Source organism: Myxocyprinus asiaticus, chromosome 17, assembly GCF_019703515.2.
Source record: "Myxocyprinus asiaticus isolate MX2 ecotype Aquarium Trade chromosome 17, UBuf_Myxa_2, whole genome shotgun sequence".
NCBI lineage: Eukaryota > Metazoa > Chordata > Actinopteri > Cypriniformes > Catostomidae > Myxocyprinus > Myxocyprinus asiaticus.
Window position 1 is genome coordinate 23,862,272 of NC_059360.1, and position 23,485 is coordinate 23,885,756.

At 37.6% G+C, this 23,485-nt stretch overlaps 1 protein-coding gene across 4 annotated transcripts in view; it reads left to right on the forward strand.

Annotated features, from left to right (window-relative positions):
- The window catches only part of evla (Enah/Vasp-like a), a 70,052-nt gene that overhangs the window by 44,265 nt on the left and 2,302 nt on the right, over positions 1-23,485 (forward strand). For 3 of the 4 annotated variants that reach the window (XM_051722156.1, XM_051722158.1, XM_051722155.1), the window contains 10 exons: positions 68-236; positions 6,006-6,183; positions 12,895-12,952; positions 13,680-13,741; positions 15,105-15,941; positions 19,231-19,466; positions 21,199-21,302; positions 21,407-21,443; positions 21,547-21,607; positions 23,221-23,281. In XM_051722156.1, coding sequence (XP_051578116.1) covers positions 68-236; positions 6,006-6,183; positions 12,895-12,952; positions 13,680-13,741; positions 15,105-15,941; positions 19,231-19,466; positions 21,199-21,302; positions 21,407-21,443; positions 21,547-21,607; positions 23,221-23,281 — 1,803 coding nt within the window. Of the gene's footprint in view, positions 1-67; positions 237-6,005; positions 6,184-7,226; positions 7,483-12,894; positions 12,953-13,679; positions 13,742-15,104; positions 15,942-19,230; positions 19,467-21,198; positions 21,303-21,406; positions 21,444-21,546; positions 21,608-23,220; positions 23,282-23,485 lie in introns of those variants that run through there. The other variant, XM_051722159.1, reaches the window with a different exon arrangement.

Here is a 23,485-nt window from a genome sequence, read left to right on the forward strand (position 1 = left end):
ACGTTTTTTTAAATTTGAAAAAAGAACTAACCTCACTTTTAACCAATGTTCTTCTTGTTTCTAACAGTGAACAGAGTATATGTCAAGCCCGAGCTTCGGTGATGATCTATGATGACACCAGCAAAAAATGGGTGCCAGTTAAACCAGGCCAGCAGGGCTTCAGCCGCATCAACATCTACCACAACACTGTCAACAACAGCTTCCGCGTTGTGGGAGTCAAACTGCAGGACCAACAGGTGAGAAATGAACATGATGGCACAACAAGACAGAGGGAGACTGTTTGATTAGATCTTACCATACACAGTGTGATGTAAAAAGTGTGTGCTTTTGTTTCTTGAAAGAGTCACATCATGACATGACAATTAATTAATAGGCCCCAAAAAACATTTTGATGTGGTTTTTTGCTGCTAATGAGTGCTTTACATGCGCTTTAAAAGTTCGATTTCAGTCGGATTAAAGCAATAATTCGTCTTTTTAAAATGTCATGTAAAAGTGTTAGTCCGACTGAATGCAAATCATACCAGTCCAGTTTTTGCAAAATCGAACTAACAGACCTAGATAATGCGATTGCGGCTCGGCTCCATCCAGTATGTATACATGTCGATCGGATAAGCCTCTGCATTATGCGGAAGCTCCAAGAAACAGAGGTGCCACGCGAGACGTGTATTTAACCCGGAAGTCAAACGCAACACAAAGCAGAGAAGCAACAACAACAAATATGTGTGTTTCATTCAGAAGTGGTCATTCCCTTTGAAGACTTTACCATCCACTGTGAGAGCTTTGGAGGGCTGAAAGATATGGGGCTTAAAAATAATGTTTATTCAGAAATCACCTTTTAAGTAAAGTTTATTTGAAATTCTGAAGTGAACTTCCACGATCAAAACTTTATCATGATCTTACGTGGACTATTTTCACAAATTCCATCACAAAATACAATAAAAGAAAGTAACAGGTGCATACAAGGTTAGCACGCTAGCCTTAGCAATAGCGTCATGAATGAAGTATGTAAACATTACAAATTACACATTATCTACTGCATAGTTGATCTTTTTACAATTATCATCGAGTGGTTAAAACAGCTTCTTTTACTTATTATATGTGGATTCCATTCATATAATGAGGCAGAAAGCATGATTTTTATTGAATACCCAGCTTAAGATGGTAGCTTTGTTTTGGAACATGGTAGCTGGTACAAGCTGGTCAAGAGCTGGTCCAAGCTGGTCATGAGCTGGTCCAAGTTGGTCATGAGCTGGTCCTTAGCTGGTCGACCAGCTACCATGTTCCAAAAACCAGCTTGACTACCTTGAGCTGGTATGACGAGCTGGTAGCTGGTCTAAGCTGGTCTCCCAGCTTGGATCAGCTAATGACCACCTTGGACCAGCTAAAAACCATCTTGGACCAGCTAGAAACCAGCTACCATGTTCCAAAACACAGCTAGCAGCTTAAGCTGGATTTTCCAGCAGGGTATGCAGCCTGAAGAAAATAACAGTTACAGATACAGAACTGTTCAACAGACCTATAAAAATACCAGCGATCGCTAGGAAAATAAATATAACATATATTTTCTTTTCTTTTTTAGGGGATTTTTTTCCCCTTTATTCTCCCAATTTGGAATGCCCACTTCCCAATGTGCTTTTTAAGTCCTCGTGGTCACGTAGTGATTCGCCTCAGTCCGGGTGGCGGAGGATGAATCCCAGTTGCCTCCGCGTCTGAGACCATCAACCCGCGCATCTTATCACGTGGCTTGTTGAGCGTGTTGCCACGGAGACATAGCGTGTGTGGAGGCTTCACACCATCCACCGCGGCAACCACGCCCAACTCACCACGTGCCCCACCGAGAATGAACCACATTATAGTGACCACGAGGAGTTTACCCCATGTGACTCTACCCTCCCTAGCAACCGGGCCAATTTGGTTGCTTAGGAGACCTGGCTGGAGTCACTCAGCACACCCTGGGATTCAAACTAGCGAGCTAGCGAACTCTAGGGGTGGTAAACCATATATTTTCTTAATCGTCTGTTTATTCATGACATCTCTCCTCAGTCTAATTATTATTATTACACTTTACAGAGTTTATAAGGATGAAAAGTGAAGCAAAGCAGAGCTTGTATAGTTAGAACAATCCAGGAGCAAATTGTGTCGTCTTCTGACTTCGGTCATCACCATAAGCACAACAGATAACGTACATCTGATCTGCACCAAAATCAATGCATAAAGAAAGTAAGAAATGCATGTGACTACAGTTTTCCATGCCATTATGCTTGTTGTGTGCGTCTCTCTGTTAACAAGCTAATTAGCTGACTTCTTCAATGCTCTACTATAAAGCAAAATGTCAACCGGAAAATGTCTACATCACTTCCTCAGCTGACGTGCTTCTATGCATCTTACCTAATATAGAAATATCTTTTCAAAGAGGCACGTTAGTTATTTTTGCCTGCCGTTTTCTCACTCTCACGTGGCTGCGAGCGCTATTCTCTCTCTCTTTCTCTCTCTCTCTCTCTCTCTTTCATGCGCACGCAGAGACCGATAGATATAGCCTTCATGCATGTTTTTTATCTCTCAAAATGATGGACAGCATTTTGAATAATGATGGATTGACGGATGTCTTAAAACCTCGCACTCACGCGCAAGATTATGAGAACAGTTCCGAGTCAAATAAAAGTGTGTGAATCCATAAAATGCGCGAGACCAGTAAACAGCATGTCAACGTACTCATCTAACTCAACGTGATATAAGCAAATCTACACATTAAAATAATAATAAAAAAATTCCGAAGACCTTGACACCCTGGTAAATGTAGCAAAACTTCATAAAATGTTGCTCTACCAACCAGAGCATTTTTGCACAAGCTGCGTGAAGCTGGGCTTCAAAGTAAAAAGGTTGGGAACCACTGATCAAGCTCATGTTTTCATAGAAAAAAAACAGCATTTAGGCCTTTGGATGCAGAAATGTATCTTTGTGAGGTAGGCTACTTAATGTGCGTGTCATAGAAAATTAACAAACTTATTAACTTTCATGAACAACCATGACATTAAGCATTATTGCATTGAACAAATTAGGCTTAACAGATAGTTAAAACTGAAAAAGTATTCATTTGAAAGTTTGATTTAATAGAAATAAATGTTGATGAACTACTAATCTGTTAAGAATTACCTACAGTATATGTTTGTTAAAGGCAAATGGAATAAAGCATCAGCAATATATCATTAGTTTATAAGTGACTTTCTGGCTTATAAAGGAGATCAATCAGGACTGACATTATTAGGTACTGCCTGTAAGGTTAATTTATAAAATAATAACTTGGAAAAGGTTTATCAGAGCAGGTGTCCTGTATTTAGAATCTTTTGTTTATGAATTCTGTAGTAATTCTTAATGCCTGCTTGTGTATGTGCATGCTTTGTTGAGATACATTAAAGGGATAGTTCACACAAAAATGAAAATTCTCTCAATATTTACTCACCCTCATTCCATCCCAGATGTGTGTGACTTTCTTTCATCTGCAGAACACAAATGAAGATTTTTATAAGAATATCTCAGCTCTGTAGGTCCTCACAATGCAAGTGAATCTGTGCCAAAATTTTGAAGCTCCAAAATCCACATTTGGAATGCCAGGAGAGTAAATAATGAGAGATTTTTCATTTTTGGGTGAACTATCCATTTAACAGTTACACAAAAAAAAAAACTAAACTCAGATTGTGCCCCTGAATTTTTGACCTTGCCCCTAAAAATTTTCACTAAGGGGCACGAGTGCTCCTAAACAAAAATGTTAGCGTAGTGGCATGCCTTTGTCACCCCACTCCAAATTTCAGCAGCTGCACTTGCTCACTTTAATATGAATGCATTTATTTGTTTTAGTTTTGTACAAATATTATTATGCTTATTTCTGTTTTTCTCACAGAAACCAAACACAAACATATGGTCATATGTGATTATTAAACTGCAAAAGACTATGATTAAAGACACATTGTCTGTGTGCGCTTCAGAATAACTGGTTGACGTGCTGGTCTGTGCATGCGTGGGGCTCATGGGCTAGGATTTTTAATGCTTTAAGAACAGTTCACATGCATTGTGACAGAAAAGTGCTGCATGTTCAAGCATTCGCACAATTCTCCATAATAGTAACAATAACCGCTACAAGTAATTATACAAATTTACATATGCAGCACAGTAAAACAGAAGAGGAGATGAGGATGCATCTTTCACCAGATGCAGAACATTGTAAACTCACACACTACGCTGCACTTTCAGTGTCAAAATTAAAGTCCCAAGTGAAGGTAAAGTAAAAATGGCAGAAAATACAGTATATTACTTCCTCAAATCAATATTGATAATTCAGTATTATATTAGAATAATAAACTTGACTGGGTCCCACAGTAATATTTAAGTATTATGCAATGTTCAACTGGGTTCCAAAAATTAAGTCATTTTTGCAAATATTGTTCATTCACCAAAACATGTTTTAAGTAAAATGTATGAAGGTAAATAATGCTTTTTTATAAGGCTACTTTGTATCACTGTATATCAAATTTAAATATGAAAGTGCATATCAACGAAAATAATTAGATCTCTTAGGGTCTGTAAAGGTTTTAGATCATATCTAATATTCAAAACTTGTGCTTTGTGGAGTTTGTTGTCTACTGATGTTTATTAAAAAAAAAAAAAAAAATGTTCTTTGGAAAGATGCTTTTTTTTCAAGGTTTTGTCCGTATAATGATCCAAAATATTTTATTCAACAGTACAACCCATTGAAGAGACTGTAAGTCTGTCCCACACTTTTCATCCCTGTCAAAAAACTCAGATATGGCGATACTGTAAACACGGTCCATGTTACCCGACGACATCCACAGGATAATTTCTGTCAAATATGATTAATGAGGTCATCTCTCCATATGTGCTTGGACCCCCATAATTGCTGCTTGTGGCTATATTTATTATTCTTATTCTTATTTTTCTGCCCTAAAAGTATATGGGCAGCAAAATCTGTAAGCCCTAGAGACACTAAATGTGGCAGGATGGTCCCAAATCCCCCCACTGCTCAGGCGCATACACACACACACACACACACACACACACACACCAGACCCTAGGTGGCGCTATAATAAGCACTGTTGCTTTTTTGCAGCAACCATAAGGGCTAGAATCAAAATCTTTATCCTTGAGTCAAGCCCTATAAATCGTATATCTCTGATATTTCTCCGTCTATAAAATTTTTACGCTATTTAGATTTTTATGAAAACATAATTTTTTTTGCAGATTTTTGATTTGTCAAATTGTTTCAAAGATATAAGCCAAAGATTTCTTTGGGTTTGAACTGTAACTACTACTATGCCTTTATTTGTGTGCACAAGGTCCAGACATGACAAAACTTAAAACATATACACACCAGGATAGTCTGAGGACATGTGCTAAATTTAATCAATTTCCTCTAGTCAACAGCAAATAAAAATATAATTTATTTAAGTAACTGACAGATGAAGGATGTACTACCCATTTTGTTCATTAAATGCCAAAACTAAAATTCCTTGAAAATCCACTTTGAATTAGCTTTTTGCTCTTGTAATGTGCTGCTGTCCAATACAAAATCTATTCTTCTTCTTCTTCTGTTGTCATTCTGTTGTCATTCTAATTTCATTAGAAATTTTCATTGAAATTTTACATAAAAAAACCGCTGTGTCCACAGCATCCACAGAATCTATTGTGTCCAGTTTAATTAGTTTGTCTATGTCCTGGCCATACGTGCTTGGACCCCGATGATTGTCACTTGTAGCTATATTGATATTTTATATTTATTTTACATAATCCACCGAAACTTCTGTATCTGAATAATTTGTCTTAAAGTGGTTTCCAAAAGTACAAGTAGTTTATTTTGTGCATGAATGTTTAAGCTGCATGCATTTTAATGACAAAATTTGGTCTTCCTTTGAAGCACATTTTGTTCATACAGGAAAAATTTCACAGATGCAGCTGATACATAACTCCATGTCACCACTGTGTGCTTCTTCCAGGTCGTTATAAACTACTCCATTGTGAAGGGTCTGAAATATAACCAGGCCACGCCAACTTTCCACCAGTGGCGTGATGCACGGCAAGTTTATGGGCTGAACTTTGCCAGCAAAGAGGAGGCCACCACATTCTCCAATGCCATGCTCTTTGCTCTCAATGTGCTGAGCTCTCAGGATGCAGGTAAGGAAAAGAAGTTGCCATATCCATCAACTTTGAGCAGAAAACCAAAAAATTTGGTCAGGCTGTTTCTAATGAACTCTACAACATTCTCTGCTACAATTCTGAGAGCTCTGATAGATCATTGTGGAAGGTGTGGTGCTCAAACCTAAACTGGTTGAGTGTTACATGGATGACATCTATGATTTCTAAGCCATTTTAAGAGAATTAAATCTATGTTATATGAAATTTAAATTCATATGACATAGATTTTCCAATTTATTACCCTGTGAGTAATAGAACTGTCATTTAACAGTGAAAGATGGAGAAACGTTGTCTGAGAGTCACATCCAAATGGAAAGTAAAGTCGTTTGCTTTCTTTGTATGGCTGAATTGAATTATCATCGAACCTCTAGTATGAAATATAAGTGAAACATCTTCAATGCTACAATGAAGCACTAAAGTGTTTCACTTTGTGAGTGTGTGTGGGTGCTGTCACAATTGTCCCGATCAATCTTTAGTAATTACACATAACAACAGCTATATCGTGAAATTAGCTAACTGTGCTAACTGCATTAAATGCGACAGCAACAGATATTTAATTAGTCTCTTTTATTATAAATACAATAAAATCAACCTATTAATTCCATGAATTCAATATTCTATGAACCTCAATGGATTCATAAATATTTAGATGTAAGTTGTTCATACGTGAATATGGTTTACATTATATGAAGACGTTGATATTGTATGCTTCTATCCGAACATACAAAAATGAGATCACGTTTTTGTGGCACCATTCAACATGGTTTCATAAGAAGTAATTGCACTAACCTCTTTTAGATACATTTTGTTTTCTGGTACCCTTAAGTGTAGAGTAACTCTTATTTAAGAAAAGCACATGGGCCTCTCTGGTTTCAGACTGCTGCTACTTATAAGATATATGTGGGGGGGCTCCCTCACAGGTCTGCTGCCATTGGGGGGTTTGCCTGGTTAAAATATCCAAAGAGCCAAACAGTCTCAGGCCATGGGTGTTGCATGTTCTCTGCATTTTGGGGAGGGTAGATTAGTAAGGTTGTTGGAAGTACAGCTCAGCTTAGCATGTAGAGGAGAAAGGAGCCGGTGTTTACCTGCATTAACTCACCTGTAAGGAGTCTCGTCTGTTATTACCAATTTCCACCTGGTAGGGGAGCTAAAGCTGTGTGATCATAAATATCTGTACAAAGATTAAAGACACCTGGAAGGGCTTTGGTGCCATGCTTGGACCAGAGTTTTCCCCTGGGCCAATCCGACGCATCAGCTCCAGAGTAATAAAGCTCAGCAGTAAGTATTGTTAGGGATTCATGTGTTAATAATGTGATGTAATGCCTCGGATGGGCTATTGTGGTGTCATTTATGGAGGATGTGGTTTTGGAAGCTGCTCAGAAGCTTGTGATTAGGCATGTGCTCTCTGGGAACCAGAGTGTGTGTGAGATTTAGCAAAATGGGTGGGCAATGTTTATGTGTGTTTGTTGTGACTATTTCTTAATACATGGTTGTTCGTGGTCCAATACCAATTCTGATTATTACTGAAACGTGGCTTAAAGGGATAGTTCATGCAAAAATGAAAATTCTCTCATAATTTACTCACCCTCATGCCATCCCAGATGTGTGACTTTCTTTCTTCTGCTGAACACAAATTAAGATTTTTAGAAGAATATCTCAGCCCTGTAGGTCCAAACAATGCAAGTGAATGGGTACCAAAACGTTGAAGCTCCAAAAGCACATAAAAGCAGCATAAAAGTAATCCATAAGACTCCAGTGGTTAATTCTATATCTTCAGAAGTGACATGATAGGTGTGGGTGAGAAACAGATCAATATTTAAGTAATTTTTTACTGTAAGTCTCCACTTTCACATTCACATTCTGTTGTTTTTGGCGATTTGCATTCTTCGTGCATATCGCCACCTACTGGGCAGGGTGGAGAATTTATAGTGAAAAAGGACTTAAATATTGATCTGTTTCTTTTTTTACTATTGAAATAAAATATGTTGTTCTATTCAGGGTTTTTTTTATTTATAGCCAGTGCAGTTAAAGTGCCAGGGAGCCCTGAGGCAGGAAAGCCAATGTCAAAATATCCCTTCTTATTTCATTTAGTGGACACTAGACTATTGCTTTGACAAGATACTTGTATTTGCAAAATCAGTGTCTGAATGATTATTAAAATAAAGTTATCCTAAGTTTATTTCATAATACTCTATTAGTTAAATGAAATGAAGTGACAGCCTCCAGCTTATAAAGTGCACCTACAATCTACAGATTGAAATTTTGTAAATTGTGTTTTATAAAGAAAAATGGCAGGCCAAGTTCATCAGGCCAATGACGAGCTACATAAAAGGGGGCCACTTAGCCAATCAGATCATTTGTTATCCCAGTGGACAGTGTTTCTGCTCAATGAACACGGTACAATATGTGTGTGGTACACATCGCTGATACTGCACACAACCATCACATGATACACTTCAAAGAACACTCTAAATATGGACTACACCTTAATTTAAAAATGTCCAAAGAATTTCTTAAATGTTCTCATTTAATTGAAAAACATAATTGAAAATCATGCCTTAAAATTATGCCTTAAGAAAGCCAAAAGCAACTGTGGCAAGGCACTCAAAACTCCATAAGATGTTAGTTAATGGAGAAAAAAACTGTGACGACGAGGAGGAGGTTCATGACTAAGCACGCCCGGCCCCCAATTGGGCTAATCAGCCAAGGAGAGGGATAAGTGCAGCGGGATGCGGCAGTTCGAGAGAGAGAGAGAGAGACGCATGCAGCTGCCGTGTGTGCGTTTGTGTTTTGTGTCTTTTTGTTTCATTAAATATTATTTTGACCGTTCAGCCGGTTCCCACCTCCTCCTTTCCCATTTTAACCTTGTTACAAAATCCTTTGGAGAAACCAGGCTGGGCTGGGGGAGCCAGTTCACCTCTGGCTGTACAGCATGAAGATCATGCCAGTATCAGTTAGCTATATGTATTACAAGTCATGTGTTATTGAGTGAACTGAGTAGATTTTTGGTGGGCAATGTTTGAAAATAAAGGATACTGATTGAACTCTAAGATTAATGATTAAGTGTCTTTGAAGTCCAAAATTGACTAAGAGAGTAATGTTGCAACAGATTAATTTACCTTTATGAAAATGCTCACACATTGTAGTATGTTGCTAGAATGTGAGCTGTACAGAAGAACATTTGGGCAAAAGTAATATTACTGCATATATGCTGTCTACATATTGCAGGGGTTTTAAAACCTTTTGATCCCAATGACCCCCAAATTTGACTATCCCCTTGCGAGGGACCCCATGTGTAAGGAAAGTAGTAAACATGATATTATAGATTTCTAATATAGGTTTGCAAAATTTGATAATTGGCTTTCATATTGTTGTTGAACTTAGGACAAAATAAATTATTAAAATATTATCTGGAAAATATTTACTTGACAGTGTATCTTTCTTATGCTGGATGTTAGATGTATAAACCTGAAGAGAAACATTTTCAATTCATTTAAATAAAATAATAATATAAAAATATTAATAAAACATTTTATTTCAAATATTTATATTTATTTTGAAAAGTGCTATATAATTTATATATAATTAATAAGTATACAGAAAACAATTAAATGTTTTTTTCAAAGCATTTTTACAGAGAATAGTGAATTACAACCCTTATTTCATACAAATAAATGTTTTTCATAATTTATGAAATTATATGCCAGTTTATGTTTGTTTCTGTTTTTATTTCTTATTGTGGCTGTCAATACAATAAAATTATTGTTATTAATCTAATGATTTCAGAATGAAACGGTAATAATGTAATGTAATATAAATTTTTTCACATTTTTTTCTCTAAAATGTTTTTGTGGACCCCTTAGCACCCCCTCGTGGCCCCTTTGAGAACCCCTGCCAGAGTGCACAGTGGATATGTTTTGATATCAAAGTTGAAATCAAGTGAAATGGTTGAATGTTTATTAACCTAGAAAACATGTAATTGAACAAATTACAGTCAGCCGCTCTTTATTGCAAAATAAACCCAGGTGATCCAAGACACCGCAAAAAGAAAACAATCGACTTGCAACAATATTGCAATTTTAATTTATTTATTGCTATTATTAATCTGCAATTTAAGTTACTTTTCCTATGGACTATAGTTAGCTTACATATTTAGTTACAATGTAACATGTCTTTCTCTATTTTTACGTTCTCTCTCATCCAGCCCTTTGTGTCTCTTACTGGATCCTTGTTATTCTGAGAGATGTTTTCTTTTTCTTGCTTTAACTAGAGATTCTTCCTCTATTAATCAAACATTTTAGGCTCACCATATTTATTTAAATGACTACTGAAAGACATGATAGCTAAGAGTTGCAAGATGGCTCCAATTAGTTATTTGAACTTGCAGTGAAATTAAAAGAGAGATCGCAGAGTGAAATATAAGACATGAAAGTAGCACCATTATGTAGAAAACCGGTTGCCTGGAACAGTGTTCAAATGTACAGTTTAGCCGTCACTATGCAAAAATATTTGACTGCTTTATGCTGTCTGTAATGTTTTATGCATAGGGAAGTATCCATGAAACGATTTTTCATGTGCTTCTTCTGCTAAGCACCCCCAGCGGGAAGATTTAATGAAATCTTAATAGCCTTCTTAAAGCTGTAATGCTGTTTCAGTGCCTGAAATAGCTACCTGTCGCATGGCTTCACTTCAGCAAATCGGGTCTGCAAATTTACATTTCATAAATGATCTTTTATGAGTTCTGTTGAGTTTCTGTTGGAGTTTTATACATATTGTTCTATTTATATCCTTATATACTGTATATATGTATATATATATATATATATATATATATGCACACCAATCAGCCACAACATTAAAACCACCTGCCTAATATTGTGTAGGTCCCCCTTGTGCTGTCAAAACAGCACCAGCCCGCACCTCAGAATAGCATTCTGAGATGATATTTTTCTCTTGGTTTTCACCATTATTGTGATTTGTATGTCAAATAATGAGGTCCACGTGAGGTAAAGCGTTAATGCGCACATACAGATATGAGCTCCCATATATAAGTAATTTCAAAGTAAAAGCCATTAAATAAAAAAATATATTAAAAAAATATATATATTTTATTGGCTTTATCTTGCAGAGTTTATTGAATTTTTGCTTATTTAAGGGGTCCGCGCAGGCATATTGGAGCCCAGGGCAGCCGCCTATACGGCCTGTAGAACGGGCCGGTACTTGTGCAGCAGTGGGCTGGGCTAAATTACCCAGCGGCCCACCGGGAAAATGCCCGGTGCTCCTGATGGCCAGTCCACCCCTGCGTCCACGTCTCATCAAGTAATGTTTACAACAGACCTTTTTTTAACCCATAAGTTCAAATAACTCTTTATTAAAACCCATAGGGAACCCATGACGAATTCTCGTCTGGGTTTTTGGACTACAAGATGAACATCTATATTGTGTGTTAAATCAGGATGTGGGTGCTCTGTTTGTTTCATTTGTGTATGGTTGACAGGCTATTTATGGAGATATCATATCATAAGTGTAACAAATTATGTAATTTTCCTTGCAAATGTACACACAAAACAGTGATTGATGTAAAATAGACTCTATTCTGTTCAAAAATAGAGATATGTAATTTTGCCTCTTTTGAATCCACAGCAGATTAATTTTGACATTAACTCAATTATGTCTGATGAGTCCTAGCAACCACATATTATTAGTATAGTATGTGCCCATGTTGAACTGAAAAGTCCTTCCTCCCTTGAGCTTTCATGCCCCATACTGAGTGCCTGAATGTCACATAACATAAGCAGACATCATCTTGGTAATTTGAGAGCCATGTTTACCATTATTAGCAGAGCGCCTTCACACCCTCTAACAGGTTCACCAGAAAGATTACGATGCTTTCAAAATCTCTTAGACTTCCAATGAGGTGTTGAATGGTTTCCGGTGTCTCGGGTACAAGGGCGATTGTGACTAGACTGAATTTTGTAGTATTTTTTAGTCAAGTCTTTTTTTTTTATTTCTTTTTTTTTATTATAATTTTTTATTATAATTTTATTTTTTATTTTTTTTCACCCAATTTGGAATACCCAATTCCCAGTGCGCTTTTAAGTCCTCGTGGTCGCGTAGTGATTCGCCTCAGTACGGGTGGCTGAATCCGCGTCTGAGACCATAAACCCGTGCATCTTATCACGTGGCTTGTTGAGCGTGTTGCCACAGAGACATAGAGCTAACATGGAGGCTTCACGCCATCCACCGTGGCATCTGCACTCAACTCACCACACACCCCACCGAGAACGAACCACATTATAGCGACCACGAGGAGGTTACCCCGTGTGACTCTACCCTCCCTAGCAACCGGGCCAATTTGGTTGCTTAGGAGATCTGGCTGGAGTCACTCAGCACTCCCTGGGATTCGAACTAGCGAACTAGCAAACTCCAGGGGTGGTATTTTAGTCGAGTCTTTATTTCTTTCTCTAAAATATTTTTTTGTCTCATGCTGGATTTAGCATTTCAAATACACCTAGATGTCTGTTTGAATTATTTATAGTGTCATAGATGGTTTATGAACATAACATCACCTTAAGGTATCAGAGTATGACTTTCAGAGATGCATTATACATTTGCTGAGAGGCTAAAACAATTAAATTACTTGAAACATTTAAATTGTGAGGTGAATTTTTTGTCTGTTTCTGTCTTTAGGTCCAGCGCCACATCGTCAGAATGGACCGGTGACAGATGATGCAGAGGCTCAGAGGAGGTGCGGACCGTCTCTAATGACATTTACTTTTTCTGAGACATCTGTCACATTTTAATTAAGTTTTAAGGATGTGTCATTTATAGATTGATCCCCCCAAAACACTGAAAACCCTCAAAACATTGCTCTGTTTGTTTGAGCCTCCCAACCATACATAGCAACATCGGTTCAACCAATGGCATGCGTTTGGTGCGGGGCTATTTGTTTATCTGACCAATGAAAGATCAGTGGATTGTTTGCAAAACCTGTTATTATTTTTGCAATTTTGCTTGATGCTTTTGGTGCAGAAGTGCCACATTTTTATATTTTTAAACATCCTTTTAGAACTGTTATCTATCTGTAATAGCTAGTGAGTGTTTAGTGTGTTACTTTAGCAAAAAATGACTAATAATTGTGTTGGATTTAAATACAAACTCACCATTCTTTATTCAGTTCAGATATATAAATGCTGTCATGATGAATTAATGCCTTGTCTTCTGTCAAAACACAAGATGTTTAGATTGGCTTATGCCCTCTCGTGGTCAGATGAACATCTGCACTCTGCAGTCACAGAGGCTTGTGAGGCATAAGCCCAGCCTTGTACTTTTTACAACTCACAGAACAGGAAAAGCACATTCGCACAAACACATATCTTCTTCTGCTGTTCAATAAGCAATTCATACAGGAGCTTGAGAATCTAACAGCTTTACTGTTCACCATTATTTTTATGCAAGTTATAATTTGTCTCTAGGCAAATAATGGAACAGCATCAGATGCAGATGGAGAGGGAACGGCGAACATCTGGCTCAGCAGGTAGACTAAAGACACCACACTTCTCAGGAATATGATATGAGAGTACATACTGTACAATTAAAAGGGTGCACTAACACTCACATAAACACATAAAGCCACCCACATAATAACCCTGCAGCCTTCATTGTCTGCTAAGAAGTGTTCACACTGAGGAATATCAAATTCCCTGGCCGCCAAACACGTCCTTAGTCCAAACAGTAAACAGCCTAGTGCTACCGCCCTGTCTCGCTCTTATATACACATTCTCTCTTTATGTTTTTGTTCATACGGAAGCATTTATCAGTTATTACATTATCATAATGCCATTGACAGCATTTGTGACTTCTTTTTGGGCTGAATCTCACAAAACCTGTCAAGAACATGTATGGGTCATGTTTCACTTCAAAATTAAAAGTAAGAAATAAAAAAAATTTTCTTTACACTGCTCTCTGGAATACTTGATTCAGACTGGTCAATCGTGGCATTCGGTGGTGATATATTTCCAAGAAATGACCATTTCCCTTGGTAACATTTTGTAACAGTGTGATCGCTCTTCTCGGAAGCATATGTTTCCTACATAACTGTGCTTGTATCTCCACAGTCGGCACAAGTAAGCTAGTAAAATATATTTTAAAAATCATATAATCCCTTACATATTTTGTAAAAAATTTTTTTAATTAATTTCAGGACAAGAAGATTTTTAGCTCTGTGACTGAAGATTTTTAGCTCTGTGACTTTATTTTCATGACAGTCAAGCACATCTGAACCAATTTTCATTAATTTAATGCAAAAAAATAATAAATATATACAATTCTGCTGTTAACAAAATAGTATATTATTTAAGTTGTAATAAATGTATAAATCATGGTAGTATTTGTTGTGCATATAAGAAGCATACTATATTATTTAAATTGTATTGCATTTATAAATCATTCTCAATAATGTATATAAGTAATGAGAATATAATGAGAATCACAACTGAGAATAATGGGAATATTGGAATTAGAAAAAAGTCCAGACATTATGATATTAAGAATCTGGGGGGAAAATGTGCTAAATTGTCATGAAAATATTGTCACAAAATAAAAAGTCTTACTGATCCTAAAAATACACTTTATTTTCTTTAATTATAATTTCTTAAAAATGTATTTAAATAATAATAATATATTTTTTAAATAATAAATATTAAAAACAATTATTTTGGTGTGAAATACGACCCAGACGTGTTATGTTTGCGAGCACATAACACGGTTTTAAATAAATTGCAATTATTTATTTTTTTGCTCATGTCATTTCATCTTTTTCAGTTGCTTTATACTTTGATTCTCACATTTCTCTCTTTTTGTTTGTCATTTGTGTTGAACCCTTTCTCTTTGTTTCTTAGTCTCCACCCTTCAGTTTAAAGTGTCCGCATCTGCCTCTCAGTCCGAACCCCCTCTGCATGATCTCAGACAATATCGGGCTAACACTCTTCCCCCTTCCTATGCTCACCTTATCACCATGGCACCTTCCCATGACGCCTCCTATTCCTCTCAGGAACGGGAGAGTGGCTATCGCACCGTGGACTCCGCACAAAAAAAGGCACAGCAGCTTTCCCAGCTTTCAACTTCTCTGGCTTCTGCTTTCTCTCCTGTACAACCAGGGGTCACCCCTTCACCACGCAACATCAAGCAAATTCCTCTTTCCCCTCCAACCGCCCCCCACCATCAGGAACTATCCCTAGCTTCCAAACACGCAACTTGGTCCTCAGCCCACATGCACACCCCATTACCCACTGCATCGCCCCCCGTTGTCATGGCTGTGCCAGTCAAACCGCCCTGCCCTCAACCAGTCCTACCTTTCGCCCTCCCCCTGCCACCCCTCAACAATGGTCCTACCTGTGGCCCTAAAGCACCTACTAACATTTCCCACTTGGAACCTGTAACATACCCACAGCAGTCCTCCAATGGCCAGCGGGAGGAATACTACCCTTACCAGACCCCTCCTGCCCAGGTCACCTCTGGAGCTCCACTGCATCCACACTGTCCAATACAAGAATCGTCCTGCCCCCTACCCCCTCTTGTTGGCCAGCCTGTCCAAGGCCAGGCCCACCACCCACAGCAACTATACCATGCCACGCCCCCATTAGAAACCACAGCCACCTCTCACACCACTCTATCTGAAGGGGCCACCCCCAAGACGTCTCCCTCACCTGTTTATCAGAATGCTGCTGCACCCACCAGTAAGTATTTTAGACACCAATGCAGCTGCCCAACTAGTTCCCTCCTCATAGTCTCATGTAGCCTGATCTTTGACTGAAATGGCAAAGATCTGGCCTGTATTGGAGCTTAAATTTTACGAACCGCCCACTTAGACAGGATGAGCCATGTAACTGACACCTAAACCGATCAATCCCAGTCAGTTTTGTAATTACGTGGTGTTTAGTAGCGTGGTTATCTGAGATATATTATTCCATAACAAGAAAATGGCATGTGGAAAAAAAATTAAATAATGGCACAGCAGTCTCTGCCAGCGATTGCACGGCCATATTTTGAAAGAAATGTGGAGAGAGTCTAAGTACAGCACAGAAAACCTCAGTACAGGCTATTTCACAGACATAACTAGAAAACAAAGCAGAACATAAAGTAATGCCTGTGAATATCTGCATTACTTGCTACAACGTGCCTCAAACGAAACACTGAATATTTTAAAAGAACTGATGTCACTAGCCTGGCAAACTTTGTCAAATCTCGTGATCATTTTATCCCCAAAAGTGTGCTTTCTATCAACCTGGAACCTTGTGAACGTGACTGTTTCCAGGCGGACTAATAAAAAATCCTGTGTGCTTTTACTCAAGAAAGTTTCATCACACCAGCCAATCAGATTGCCACTTAATCTGGCATCATACCAGCCAATTTTTCCAGTGGTTTTTAGGTGTGAGCTTATTTACATAATCTCTGGCCAGTAGGTAAGAGATGGAGCGCACATTAGCGTCTGCCAACGGGAGGTCATTAATCCCTTGACCATAAGGACTCTTTGCTGAGTTAATGGTTCCAGCACCTGGAAAAGCATATCAAAATTGTTAGAATAAATCGTTTTGTCGCCGGGGTGGGCGATTGTGTTCTCGTCAAGTGACCAATGAGCTTCTTCTTTTACTGAAAAACTGACAAGTCATCATGCTGATCCGACAGGGGGTGACAGAGTGCCGAAAATATCATGAGTCTCTAAAAATACATGTGCACTGTTCAGTCGAATGATACAGTTTACTCTCTTTAACTGAAAGCTGTTGAACTAAATGTGTGAAGCAAGCTGTCTGCTGAAATAACGAAAGATAACGATTAAACACAAAATTAACAACAAAACTGAAATAAGAGTAAATGTTTTACCACTCAGATGCTTGGAAGTTGCATTCGTTACTAAAGCAGCACAGGCTGCGGGTGCCTTTTCTCTCTGAATAATCATTGGAAAGAAAAAGTTCTACATACTGAGTGTATGACAAAAATATGACATTTTGTTTGAAATGAAAAAAAAAAGACCCTCACATTTCGTATAGAAATAAATTAAAATATTCCTGTTCCTGTTTTAATGTACTGTATATTATACAGTATATTCTATACATACTGGTAGATTTTTAATATTAAAAGTTGACATCAGTGATGTAACTAATGTTCACATTATGACCTATAAACATTATGAACAATTACTTGAAATTTTTTTTTATTGTTAGCATAATTTATGATAAGGATGTCATGTGCATACCTTATTTTAACATATACTGGAAACCTTATTGTAAAGTGTTACCAATAATTACCCATCAATCCCCGTTTTGACCTCCTTTTGAAGTTCATGTGTATTTTGCACCCTTCATCAGACAGCACACACAATGTGGGCAGTCTGCTGATACTAAGGTTATGCCATCTGAGCTTTATACACCTGTACAGAACTGGTCTGATGACATGCTGATCTAATAGCTCTACAAAGAATGCCTTTGAAACAGTAAGGTTATTGTACTCAGGCCCGTTGCAAATACTGGCCCATCAGCATGGTCAATAAAGCTGTTGATTTTTGTGAATGATGTCAAAATCATACCAGTTCAGCTCATGTTTATGAAGAGCAGCTGCATCACTCTGTTTATTCTGAAATATATATATACACACACACACACACACACACACACACACACACACACACACACACACAGTACTGTGCAAAGTCTTAGGCACATAAGGTGTTTCACAAAAACATTTGTCTTAAGATGGTTATTTATATTGCTACTTTAGTGTGTCAATAGGAAATATACATTTTATACTCCCAAACATTACTTTTGCAAATAGAATAGAATAGAATCGAAGAACAGGGAGCCCTGCAATAGATGTCATGGCCCCCACAGAGCCCCCCACTGAACATCGGGTCAGTCTGGGATTACACGAAGAGACAGAAGTAATTGAGACAGCCTAAATAAATAAAAGAACTGTGGTGAATTCTCCAAGAAGCTTGGAACATCCTATCTGCCAACAACCAAGAAAAACCGTGTCCAGGTGTAAGTAGGAGAATTGGTGCTGTTTTGAAGGCAAAATTGTTCACACTGTTTACTGGACTTTGTATGACATTAATTGATTAATGAAAACTATGTCATTATTTTTTTAAGAAATCCTCACTTTGAAATTTTTCACAAGTGCCTAAAACTTTTGCACAGTACTGTACACTCTTATGTATATACTGTATATTATAAAGGAAACATTTAGACACATCACGATGATTTATGTGTTTGTTCAAAGGGGATTTGTCAATTTTCTTCTGTCTATATTGTCTAGGTGGTGCACCACCCTATAAATTCACCCCACGCTCCATTTTTCCCCTTTCATGTTTATTTATAGATTCAGCTCATTGCAGATCCTAAGTCAGCATAAATGTTCTCCACTGCATTGTGCTTGTATTGTGAACATTCAGTGGCTCCAAAAGGTATTTGGACAACTAAGCCACACTTAAAATTTGTACTGTAAATTGTATGCATTTGGTATCAAAATATCAAACCAAGTGGCATCTGCAATTAAATTATGCTACTCCTTTACTTTTCTCAGCAATTTTTGCAATTACTTTTAATCAACTGGTCCCAAGATGAATTTTAGTGTATGTATGAAGTCAGTGGCTCCCAAGTTCACACAAGTGTCCTAGCAGAGTAACCACAGGTGTAGTTCATCACATTAACTATGGACGTTCTCCAAGTTTGATAACAAGAAAGTGTCAAGATACTTTTTACCATAATTTTAGACAGTACATCTATTGTTTTATCATTAAAAAACTTTACAAACTTTTTCGTGAAATGTTTTGTTTGAAAAGCGTGCTTGTGATGTCTTTTAAAATAAATGCAACTCAGTTTGATATTTTGATGTTTTTTAATGAAATGACATTTTACTCAAGTGCTGCTCAAGTGTCCAAATAGTTTTTAGGCCACTGTAGTCTATCAAGAACTCAATAGTGATGGCAACATGTAATAAGACAGATTCTCATCTCTCCTTTTCTTCCAACAGGTTCTCCCGTCCCTCCCTCCATGCTCTCATCCACCCCTCCAATTCATCCTCCTATCTCAGCATCCATGGTAGGTCCGCCAGCCCCTCCACCCCCTCCTGGGCCTCCCCCACCGGTGCCGCCACCTCCTGTTACAGCTCCCCCTCCCACCCCACCTCCACTGCCGGCTGGTGGAGGTGCTGCTCCGTCAGGGCTGGCAGCAGCTCTAGCTGGGGCCAAACTGCGCAAAGTGCAGAGGGTGAGTGTCTAGATAGACCTATAATGTGTCCAGGCAGTTTAATCAGCCAATATGTAGCCATTTTGAGATTACTGGCATCAACCAATAACCATCAGGGTTCCCACTGTCACAGAAAAACAGAAAATATTAGGGAATTTTAAACTGAGATTTCCAGGCCTGGAAAAGTCATGGAAATTTCAATCATGAATATAATTATTTAATTATTTATTCATTTTTTGCTCTGCTTTAAAATATTTTTTCGGCTAGAAATAGCTTTTGTGAGCACAATCTTTATTCAGTTATTTTGTTAATACATCCAGAAATCATGAAAAACAGGTAAAGTCTTGCCAATGGATTATAAACAATAAACATGTTTTAGGTAAAGGAATATTCTGGGTTCAATACAAGTTAAGCTCAATCGATAACATTTGTGGCATAATGTTTTGACTCGTCGGTCCCTTTTCTTTAAAAAAAAGCAAAAATCGAGGTTACAGTGAGGCACTTACAATGGAAGTGAATGGGGCCAATTTACACCGTCACTAGTGACATTACATCGTCATGGCAACGAAGTTGTAAAATTGGCCTTAACTACACAGAAAAGGTTAGTAAGTAATTTAATCACACTAAAATCATGTTAACACTCATATTGTTTACGTCTTGTGGCTATACCTTTGAAATAGTGAGTATTTTAATGTATATGGCTTAGCCCCATTCACTTCCACCTTACAAAAAATTTAAACTAGCCGCAAACTTGCCGCAGATTTGTAACAGATTTTCAGCTCGTTATTTTCATATGCAAATTAACTTTAGATTCGCCGCAAATGTTTGCCAGAACTTTGCAGATTTTTGCCGGTAGTGGTGAACCTCCAGCAAACCTTTGGCAACAATGGACAATTTGCTGCAAGTTTGTCGCAAAGCTCATTTGCATGTGAAAATTATCAGTGGCGAATTTGCGACAAGTTTGCATCAAATTTGCCATGAACTCTCGATTTTTGTAAGGGTGAAGGAATGTTCCAGGTTAAATACAAGTTAAGCTAAATCGACAGTACTTGAGGCAGAATGTTGATTACCACACACACAAAAAAAAAATTGGACTCCCTCCTTTTCTTTAAAAAACGCAAAAATTGAGGTAACAGTGAGGTACTTACAATGGAAGTGATTGAGGCCTATTTTCAGAGGGTTTAAACAGAGAAATGTGAAGCTTATAATTTTATAAAAGCACTTACATTCATTCTTCTGTTAAAATGTGTGTATTATTTGAGCTGCAAAGTTGTTTATGTCGTCGTTTGTTGACATTACGTCGGCATGTAAAATTGGCTATAACTTTATACACTCATATCCTTTATGTCTTGTGGTTATACTTTTGAAAAAGTGAGTATTTTAATGTTAAAAAGTTGGCCATTTTAAGTGTCTCACTGTAACCCAGATTCTTTGCTTTTTTTTTTAAAGAAAAGGAAGGACAAGTCAAAATGTATTTTTGTGGTAATCAATATTATGTCACAAATGCTGTCGATTTACCTTAACTTGTATTGAACCCGGAATATTGTGTAAATTAATTTCAGCAATTCTTCAAACTTCTGATTTGCTGTTATTAAATTGTATGAACCTCATGTAGTCTTTCAAACATTTATGATGATTTCTCAATTCTTTTGAGATGTATGACATTCCAGTCACATTCCATATTACTTTCTTAGGCATTATGTGTGATAAAAGTATTTTGGGGCCTGATTATTATATACTATATCTTTCCAAGCCTGAGGAAAGCGGTAGCAAGAACGATGCCAACCGCTCTAGTGGAGGCAGTGGAGGAGGTGGAGAAGGTCTCATGCAGGAGATGAATGCCCTTTTAGCACGAAGGTCACACCAAATTCATTCCCTGTTTATTTTTTTCATACATTACTAATGATTTATGATTTGTGGTTCTGCAGACTTGATTATTCACTATGATCTCCTTTCTGTAGGAGAAAGGCGTCAGAGAAACCAGAGGACAGTCAAAATGTATGATTTTTTTTACACTATATCTCTAAACACACACTGCTTGAATTGACTTTTATGTTAGATAATTATTTTTATCATATCTTATTACATCTCTTTCTTGCAGGATGAGTCCAACGGGTCGCCTTCATCTGCCTCACGTGGTTTAGGCCCACAAAATTCAGCAGGTGTTTGTTTTGTTTCTTTTGTAAACCTAGCCCATGGTATGAATCTTGTGACACCTTGTGACTTAAAGGAGACCTATTATGCCTCTTTTTACAAAATGTAATATAAGTCTCAGGTGTCCCCAGGATGTGTCTGAGAAGTTTCAGCTCAAAATACACCACGGATCATTTATTATACCATGTTGTAAATGCCTCTTTTTGGGTGGAATCAAAAACACGCTGTTTTCGTGTGTGTCTCTTTAAATGAAAATGAGCTGCTGCTCCCTACCCCCTTTCTGGAAGAGGGCTGTGCCTTTACAGCTCGTGCTTCGGATACTATAGCAACAGCAAATCAGAACCAATATAACTGACACCGTAAATACCGGAGTTCAGCCATATATGTATGAGCAACCGTAAACGACGCAAAACTTAGGCATTTTGAGTTTGTGATAGTGCTTCTTATGTAGAAAATCACTTCCTGCCCTCCATCTGCATTTCACGCCACAGCAACGCAGTGACGTGACGTCATGTGCAAACAAGCTATAACGACATAGCTTTGTTCTCCATGAATACAATCAGAGACAATGGTAACTTTAGCTGCATTAGCCGTGGAATCAGCTAACAAGCACATTCGGAAAGGCAATTTGCAAACATTCACAAAATATAAAGTGCAATACTTACATCTTCAGGATATAAAGCTGGAACACGAACAGTTGGTACTGATCCATGCTTGAGAGTCAAATTTTTTGAAAATCCTGCTTTATATTGACCCTCATTCACAAAGCAGTCTGGTGTAAAATGATTTGCACAAACATACATGAATTTTTGTATGTTTTGGGGCACATTTGCTTCAAAAACAAAACTTGTCCACTGCGTCTTCAGTGGCTCTGATGCCGGGAGCACATGAAGACTCTTATGTTCACTTTTACGGCCAACAACAGAACACTTATGACGCTTACGAAGTTGAGACATTATTCTTCTCACTGTAGCTGCTCCAGCGTGGAAAAAAATGGCGGACTGTGTGTCGATCACTCAGGGGAGGATCTATGATAATAGGGTGGAGTCCGTCACCAGTCGTGGGCGTGGCCTGCTCTAAAGTGACGTCACTTTAGAGCGGATACCAAAACCAGTCATTTTGAGACACTGTTTTTGATTAATAGAAATATAAGAAAGAGGAGTGGGTGGACTTTTAACATTGTAGGGTGGTTGTGTACACACACTGCTGACTCACATTTATGTTCAAACACCATGTAAAAGTGAATTTTGCATAATAGGTCCCCTTTAACATGGCATTAAAGTTGCTTTAGAAAATATGTATGCTAGTATACTCCTAAAAATGGATCAAATAAATGTTTAGCAGATGGACAAAAAATGGACCAAAAATATAGATGACTCATCTTGCTCTCACTTATTTTGTCCAATCAAATGCTCTCTAGAATGAGGTTCTCTAAAGGTATTGGTTATTTAAAAAAAGGATGTTCCTTTCTACTGTCCTATTGAAACGTCCTGTTGGAAATATCTACGATTGAAATTTCATAACCTGTAATTAATATTCATGCATTTTAAAGTTGACTTTTGAGGGTTAATGTGGATCTTGGGAGCCAAAGAATCATTATTAATTTAAATGTACTTCCTAGATCCTGTGAAGAAGCTATGGGAGCGAGCAAACTCTGCAGATAAGTCCTCAGCTGTGTCAAGGTAGGTTTTTTTTTATCAGGTTTATAGTTCAGTAAACATTTAGTGCCTCGCCTTGTTCATGCAGACCTTTGTAACCTGATTTTATGTTTTTCGTTATTTTACAACCTTCCTTTTTTGTCTTTTTTTTTTTTTACATTTGGCCTTTGATGGGGCATTCCATGATTTATTGCATCAGAGCAGTGTTTGAAATGTATGATTTTATCA